The sequence below is a fragment of the Pseudoliparis swirei genome, chromosome 11, assembly GCF_029220125.1.
Source record: "Pseudoliparis swirei isolate HS2019 ecotype Mariana Trench chromosome 11, NWPU_hadal_v1, whole genome shotgun sequence".
Taxonomy (NCBI): Eukaryota; Metazoa; Chordata; class Actinopteri; order Perciformes; family Liparidae; genus Pseudoliparis; species Pseudoliparis swirei.
In genome coordinates, this window is record NC_079398.1 from 9,545,036 (window position 1) to 9,553,925 (window position 8,890).

Consider the following 8,890-nt stretch of genomic DNA (forward strand, 5'->3'; position numbering starts at 1 on the left):
ACACTAAAGGATTCGGGAGCATGACATGAAGGAACTGGGGAAAAATAGAACACATTGCTTGATGAATGAATTTCTTTTGCTAAATTCTTGAGGAAAGGCTCGCTTTAATGAACTGAAAGAAAGGTTGCTGCAATAAAAACAATTTAAAACGGACCGGCAGCCGGAGCTGAAAAGCAGCTCGTGTCCTCGTGCGTGCAGGTTGTGTGTGATGCAGACAAAGAGCGAGATGTCCGCTTTAAAACGGGACATTTTTAAAACAAACAAACACTCCGCGGGAGTTTGACATCACCAGTGGAGCCATTTATTTACCCTTTATTAGCGATTTTTTAACACTTAGACTTTTAAACTACCAGACACTTAACAGAAACACGATTGGAGTTGAAACATGTCGATGTGGCGAAGTGAACTGTCAAACATAACCCTGAATGCTGGAAGCATGCCAAAAAGGTGTTGCTTAGCAACTGGAAACTATTCTTTCCCTTAGCTGAAATGACTGTAAAGAAGCGTCTGAGTTTCTTTCGCATAAACCTCGGCACAGCTGCACGGCGCCGATGTGATGTGGCTGCAGGCGAGAGGACGATTGTTTATCAAATCGCATTATCGCTCTGCTGGCCGTTTATGCATTTTCCATCTTCTGTGCTTTGCTGACACAGTGGGTGTTTGTAAGACACATGAATCCAATCAATCCCACGCAAAAAAGGTCATTCCCTCCCAATTCCACCTGAATAACCAAGACGTGGAAGAAATTCAACTCCTACCATTATATACACATGAGCAAATACAAATTTGCTAGGTGGTCAAGAAACATCTTTAATTCATCTGTAGTCGTACACAGAGGACAACACTGCTTTGGATATAAACAGTTATTTGGATAACTGCAAAGACTTAGAGGTCCGTCTAGGGCCGCAACAACGAATCGATAAAGTTTATAAGATCGCTAAAAATCGATTATTAGAATAGTTTGCAACGAATTTCATTATCGATTCGTTGTGTCACGCGATTATTACACCACTCAATAAGTCGCGGAGATGTTCGAGGATAAAAACAAGAAAGTTGAGCGAAGAGCTACGAGATAAGCCCCGCCCCCTCACAGGCGCAAAAGAACCACAAATAGTCGGGCGAGTAAACTCAGGCGAGTAAAGCGTCGTCACTTCTGTTTTTGAATGAAGAGTTGGAAATTAATGTTTTTTTATTTTTTTATCCGATTCACCGATTAATCGGAAAAAATAAATCGACAGATTAATCGATTATTACAATAAATGTTATTTGCAGACCTAGCTCCGTCCCATATGCAGGCTGGGAAGCTGGTGAGGGATCATGTCCGGGTCACTGACTTTGAGACGTGTGCAGACCGGTCTGGCTCCTGCACAAAGGAGGGGTGGATTAGCCACGTATGAATCGCTCCAGCTTGTGCCAGCGCTCCCATTGTGTACGGTCATTGTGGAGCTCTGTGAAGATGAGCTGGATATTGCAACCGTTGGCGATGAAGTAATAATTGCCGCACTCCCTCACTCACTGCTGCTCGGGATAACTGGAGAAGTGTACGCTCATTTGCATTCAGCTAATCGCTAAATCGGGGGAATATTCCCTCTGTTGGACCACTTAGTGAAATAAAAGGCGGATATTACGATTGACCTATCACACACCTTCTGTCCAGCTATGACCACGCGGTCCCCCAGTCGGAGCCCCATGGCGGAGAGCTGTATCCTGGCCTTGTCGGAGAGAACAGGGGGGGCTTGGGCTTGCAGTGTGAGGGGCAGGGGGGAGCTGGGTCTGGGTAAAGCCTGACTCAGCAGAGCCCAGAGCTCCTTGGCCACAGAGGCCACATCCGCCGTCTCCAGGGGCATGTCGAGGGGGTCGGGCACCACGTCTGCTGGGCACTGCCCTTTCACGTTCTGGAGGACGAGACGGGGAAAGAACATCATAAAACAAACGATAAACACAGACGATCCAATGATGAAAATGGTCAACAACAAGGGAAATTCATCCCAACTATTTTTTTCCACCAGCATGCTAAGTAAATGTTATAGCAATGATTACTCTTCATAAATATCAAGTGCGATATCAACCTCACTTACTCTGCAAGTACATACAATTTTGCTCTCATAAAGTGCAATGATCATTTCTGTAGCGCGGATGCTGGGCTCGACAGAATCCTTCATTTGATCTCCGTTCCCAAAACAAACCCCCCCGCCATCCCCTCGGAGCTTAAAGCAGCTGATCAGCAGCAACACGACGTGGACGTCGAGTCAGGAGACTCAAAGAGACGAGAGGCGGTGGGCGGTGAGACGGAGTCGGAAAGCCCAAAGTGTGCGTGACGGGGGCGTGACGGACGAGGGGACCTACCCCTGCTGCGCCGGAGGACCTGGGGGCGGCACTCGTGTTCGCCGTCCCCTCCGGCGACCACGAGAGGTCTTTGATGAACTCGCCTCTCCTTGGAGCACTGAGCCAACGTACGTACCACACAATGAAGGGACTTGAGTGGGCGACTTTGTGCACGTGTGTGTGTGTGTGTGTGTGTGTGTGTGTGTGTGTGTGTGTGTGTGTGTGTGTGTGTGTGTGTGTGTGTGTGTGTGTGTGTGTGTGTGTGTGTGTGGTATTCTGACACTATCACATAGCAATGTTTGGTTTAATGTTGATTTCCTTTAGAGTATTGAAATTAAACTTCTTCTTTTTGGACAATATTCAACCAACTCATCAGACATGTGATATATGTTTTTTAATTTATTTTGCAAAATTCAAACAATAAAACAAAAATCACAACAGAGATAAATACATATCTCAGTGCAGGAAGAGACAGAAAGCCAACTAGGCTTATTTGAAGCCTCCACCTGTATAATATTTTTAAAATGTTTAAATTACAAACATAAAATGCATAAGATAAGAAAAGAGAAAGAAAAATAATCTAACTATATCGAGTCTGTGTTACTACGTAGCAGCTCTACATGTGAGGATTGTAATGAGACACATTTGAAGATTAGATTGTTTTACTAAGTTATGAGTTCATAGAACGGCAGGATGATTAACAGCAGTCCTGTGATGAAGCCCGTTTAAAGGAAATTATAATACCCAAGAGGTGTCAAGTAAATTATGCAGATTATTCCGAGGCTGTATTGAACTGCTAATATTTTGTCCATTATCAATTAAGTACATGTAGAGGACAGAATATACATTTAAAAAACTCTCTATATAGTGCGATCCATATCCCCCCCCCTCCCCCCCGAGAAAATCCATAAACTGGTGTAATTTGAACATAATCAATCATGTCGAGCGGCGCTGGGGGTCGGCTTTCACCCACCGGCGAGCGCCACTTCCCTCCTTGAGCCGGGGAGGCGGGGCCAACTTTAAATACAGCGTCTACCAAACGCTACCATCAAACCGGTTGCTCCTACAACAGACTTCAATCCAAGAACAGCCACAGAATCAAGAGGCAGCTAGTTGGAGAAGTTGATTTCTTCCAAAACACATGGATTACCATGTTACCTGAAGGGGCAGTGGCTAACTTTGAACCTGAAACAATCAACAACACCATCCACCAAAACAACTTGCAGCTAAATGAGAATACATAGCGTTGCTTGAGATATTTAGCCAAAAAATGTGGGTTGGACAAGCCAGCCACATTTATTCTATTTTTGTCCTCATTCTGTTCTAAATCCAAGCTTTGTTGTGATGAATGTCTGCCGAGTCACAGAAAGGAAATATCAAATTAAAGCACCTGTGAGTCTGACCTTTAAACAAAAGGAAGAGAGATCTGAAAAACTGAATTTCTTGGCTCTGACTGCCAGCCGCCAACGATGTTTGTATAATACATGCGATACAATTTTGTAGGTGGGGTTTTTTCAACTTGAAATCTCTGTTTTGTAATAGTATACTTAATATTATGACTTTGAGACACCCGTATGATGAGTCTGTACTTCAACTAAAATGGGAGACATGCTCTCTAAGCTCGGCATTTACACGCTAAACAAATATGTATAAAGCCTCTGCACTCATCTCTGAGTATGAGAGGTAGTGATGATGGTGGTGCGTAGTGCTTTGGTGACCTCCAGTGGGAACATGTGTACACACAGAAGAGGAGGCACCATTTTGTTCATCTTTAATCCATCATCTCTATACTGATGACACATTGAGACATGAAAGAGGCCATACAGCCTTGATGCACATCAAACTCTACTGGGAACTAGATGTACAGCATTCAGTTCAAAACAACGTGGCTGTTCAACAAACACCTCAACCAAGGAGCTCAAGACCTGCAACCGAGAGCTTTGCACACCATCGTCTTACGGCCGCTATCGGCCAGCTGGGTCAGAAAATGTCAAACAGGACGAAGAAATACTGAAAATTGTATAAATGTGAGACCCGAGAAGCAAAAACACTGCAATCTGTTGTATTTTTAACTGAGCAGAAGGATTTATTTTACAAAGGCCTACATCAAATCAAATTTGGAAGACAGGAAATAAAGGATTATAAATCAACACGGAAGCGCTTTTTAAAATGTGTTGGTGGGAACATTGTGAGAGTAGTTGTTGTTTTTCCGACCCCGAGCAAGTCCTGGTTAAGAACGTCTGGGAGCAAATAGAAAAGTGCAGCCGCAGCATTAAGAGCACAAACCAAAGCCGTGCAACAAAATAATGTTCTTTTTTAAATGTATTTATAGACTGTTATAAAAGTTCCATAACACGGTAGTTTTCTATCTTTAGGACTGCACAGGGCTGGACATTAAGAAATGTCCTCTTGACCAAAGCAACATAACTGTGGGCGAGTGGGATACCTCCTGCTGGTGTCCACCAGTTCATAGTGTTGGCTAATTTAATGAGATTGAGACGTCATCGACTACCGTGTATTTGGTTGTCAGACAACAGCCTATTCATGCAAATAACTTTGGTGATTTAATGAAGATATAAGCTTTGTATGCTCATGATGCATTTTTTATTGATGAAAGGTTAGATTTTAATTTGGGCTGTTTTTTTATTTCTATCACTTTATGAAAGCGATTGGGCTGGAAAAGGCTGAATAGTGGCACGAACAACAGACCGACATCTGAAACCACTTCATCAAACAGGTGGGCCGGTAACAATGTAACCGCAGTGACCGGCTCTTCTCTCCAACGCACACCTGCTTATAGCACAGCTCACATCAAAGAGGTCACATTGAGTTACACTGGCGGTGCGTTCAAGCTCTAAGCAGAGCAAAATGAGTATTGGGCGATGATAACTTACAACATCATCACGATGTGTTCAAATGTAATCTGTAAAACTTTTATAAACATTCTTTGAATCAGATATTAGATGGAATTATGACCCAATTAACTTCCTAATACTAGACTTAAGCATCTTATAATATACAATTAAAACTACTAATGCCCCCAAAAATACCACATTTATAACAGCAAATATAAAAAATAATGACAAAGGACACAATTTCTTCTAATGATATGAATAGTGTTGGTTTGTTTTGGCACTAGTCCAACTCCCTACTGGTTATATTTATTTATTATAAGGCCTAGTTTTGTTTGAAGTAAACCATCAGTGAATTAATTAACTCAGCCCGAAGAAATTACACAGAGCAGCCACCCTGTGGACCCCCCACCTGCAGGGACCCCCCACCCTGTGGACCCTCCACCCTGTGGACCCCCCACCCGCAGGGACAAGCATCGGGGTCGGGTGCTACGTAGACCGGGCGGCAGAACATTTTAATGCAGCAGCACTGCAGCTCATAATGTGAGAAGGCAATGTTCTCATCAAGGTTAAATAAAACGAAATTATGATTGTTTCGTAACTCATTGAACTAAGCAACTGTAGAAAAGTCATTAAGTAGATCAAAGTAAAGGATTCAATGTAATTGTTCCAGTGGAAGCATGAAGTGAGAGATCAATGTAACTTACTCTAAAGGCAGGGTTGGCTCCCAGCTCCAAGAGACATGTGACGGCCGATATGCACAGGTTGGACGCCGCGATGTGCAGAGCGGTGCCGAAGTCAAAGTCACTGCAGGTGGCATCGACCTCTACATGAATACATTCACAGAAGGCAAGTAGGGGATTAGACATAATTTACACTCAATCGGTAGAAGGATTAAAAATCCTGTTTTACAATCCTGCCCCTGAAGAGTCCGTGGAAGTACTGCGACACGAACATCGACCCCATCACACTTTGGACAGGTTATTGAGAACGGACGACTTACAGAAGGATTCATCCAGATTACTCAACAAGTAAAGCTGCCTCCTGCAGCCTCAGGTCCATTGGCCTCTGGAGCCGTTATCAGGGCCCAAGGTGTTCTGTAACTGTCGTGAACGGGCCTCAGCCCCCGGGTTTCTTGGGGGGTCATATACATGCATGCTGTGACCACTCAGGGCACAGAGTACAATAAACAGGTACAGTAATACAAGACCAGGTCAGTAGATTCAGCAGAGGCTGGATATTTTTGGGCGTTGTGTCTCTACTCACTACAGAGCGCACACAGAACCAGAGATGGCGTTATTCATTTCATGTTAACTATGCAAGCGATAAACAAACTAAGCACTAATTTGGCGCGTCACAGTCTCAAAATTATAGTCCAACAAGACATACCTGTGCATCCCACCAAAATATGATCACTAGATGGTAAAGTATCAGCTAAATAAATAACAAAACTACATTTTAGGCTTCAACAAACCCACCTGAACAGCCGGGTTTGCTGTGCAGCGATGTGTCCGTACTCATCTGTCATGACAAGAAAAGCATCCACGCTTTCCCATCCGTGCAATATTCGTAAACTGAAGCAAGCTTTCGGTCAGGCACCACCTTCCCAACGCTTTACCCATCATGCTTTGTTCCGTTTTAGCAACATCCACAAAGCTTTATCTGCCGAGTGGTGATTAATAGAAATTGGACTCCATACTCGTGTGAAATGAGTGATAATTAAACGAAGTGTAGTCAATCTCGCTGTGAACTGCTGCGGCCGCTGTCCAAGTCCATCCACGCTGCATCATCACATTTAGAAAAACCCCACCACAAGTCCTACAGGACAGCCTCTCTGACTGAATTCAGTTAAACGTCTGCACTGGATGTTGTATTGCTGGGACAACTGAGAAGCTCGCAACTCAGTGTGGTTACGACAGGAAAAAAAAGACAAACGCCCGGGGCCTTAATGGCCACTAAAGCTTGGCATGAAAGTCGAAATGTTTGTGGGCAGTCTCACCTCCGGGCTGCGAGGCCTGCCACACGACCCGGATGAGCTGGGGCACGTCAAAGTATGCGGCGTAGTGCAGGGCCCTCATGTTGGTCCAGCGCGAGCGGAGGTTGGGATCTGCGCCCAGGGCAAGCAGCTGGCGGGCAAAGCCGGCGGACGCCTCTGCGTCACCTGAGGAACAAAAGGAAGGTCATGAGCGGGTGAAGTAGCAGACAGTGCGTCTGCTCCCGAGTCCGTTTCAGGTGAAGCGTGATGAATAGCGGTGCTCATCGAGTCCGACAGGAGTGTATCCAGTGGTCAGAGCAGCGGGTGCAAGTGACAAAAGAAGAGTAGGCGTGTCTACGCTTCGACAGTCCAGCCGAGAGTCCACATACTAACCGATGCCCGGGGCGCCGGCCTTGCAGCAGTAGTGCAGGAGGCTCATGTCGGTCAGCCCGTCCCGGTCGTTCACGCCGCAGCCTCTCTTCAGGATCTGTGCGGAGAACGAGACGTGCAGTGTTGTCATGAAGCACCGCGAGTGTCATTGTGCAGAATTGTTACACAACGGGCCACAAAGTGAAACTCCGGAGCCCTGATCTGACGAGCATGACGAGTGAGCCTCTCGGAACGCTGACTGCTATTATATCTGAAACCCGACATTGAAACGAGGCATTGTATTTTTCAAGAGCAGCAGTTAAAATAATCCCCTGTGTTTCCCCTTGAGACCAGTGCTTCCCTGCACAGTTCACTGCACTGCAGATATTTTGTGTAACTCGGTGGTGTTGGTTCGGGGTGGCTTGGCAGAGGTTAATGTCTTCATGAAGTCGTCTGGTGTTTTCAGTTATGATATTTTTTATTCAGCATAGTTTTTCTATTGTCTTGAGAACACGTGAAGGAGTGGAGTTGTGACGTGTGCCCTTTTACAGACAGAGACAAGTTTGTCATGAAGCACACAGGCCGGAGCCGGATGGCATCACCTCATTGCCGATGAGGTCGATGTTCTTCTGGACCTGAGGCACCCACTGCCGGAGGATAGCGAACAGCTCCGGGATGGTGGTGCTGGGATCCAAAAGAACCTCTTTGCACTGCGGCTCGCCGGGGTCAAAGAAGGAGAACTCTGGAGGCGGGAGGACAGAAGGAACAGAGGTGGTTTTACTGGAAGGTGATTCACCTTTGGAGCCCGACAGCTTAATGCTCTTCTCTCACATGAGTGTGTGTGTGTGTGTGTGTGTGTGTGACACTGCGGCGCAGACATACATTAACTTTTTGCGACGCACTGTTCACTCGAGTTAATCAAATTAGTAATTTGGGGAAATGCCCTTTGCTGTGTTTGCCGATGCGGATGAAATCCGATGTGACGACAAGCTGCGAAGCAAAAGAAGATTTAAGAGCCCAGCCGCTGAGGATGAAAACAAATAGGCTCGGCCTTCCACAGCGAACACCAACATTTACTCTTGAACCAGCGCCAACCCTTCTGCGTCGGCTTTACTGACTGCTTTACATACAAACTGGGTTAATTTAGAGGCCATTCATGTTGACGGAGGACGAAGTAACTTCGTCCAGGATTAAAAACAAACCGTTTGTTTGCATTCCGCTCCGTCAACTGATAAACCGATAACCTGTTGAAGAATATATCAACCATGTGTTGAGTTGCATGCTCAAAACAAACTGGACTGCATGAGATGACGGAAAGTAAAACTGGAAACAACAAATTAAACTATTTGAAAACATTTTCCAGTCATCG

The 8,890-nt window shown here is 45.3% G+C and overlaps 1 protein-coding gene across 4 annotated transcripts in view; it reads right to left on the bottom strand.

Moving 5' to 3' along the window:
- LOC130201874 (CAP-Gly domain-containing linker protein 4-like) overlaps window positions 1-8,890 on the bottom strand; it is a 30,738-nt gene that overhangs the window by 17,344 nt on the left and 4,504 nt on the right. For all 4 annotated transcript variants that reach the window (XM_056427047.1, XM_056427045.1, XM_056427044.1 and 1 more), the window contains 5 exons: window positions 8,124-8,263; window positions 7,546-7,639; window positions 7,177-7,338; window positions 5,885-6,003; window positions 1,647-1,895 (listed from right to left, as the gene is read on the bottom strand). In XM_056427047.1, the coding sequence (XP_056283022.1) occupies window positions 1,647-1,895; window positions 5,885-6,003; window positions 7,177-7,338; window positions 7,546-7,639; window positions 8,124-8,263 (764 nt within the window). The remainder of the gene's footprint in view (window positions 1-1,646; window positions 1,896-5,884; window positions 6,004-7,176; window positions 7,339-7,545; window positions 7,640-8,123; window positions 8,264-8,890) is intronic.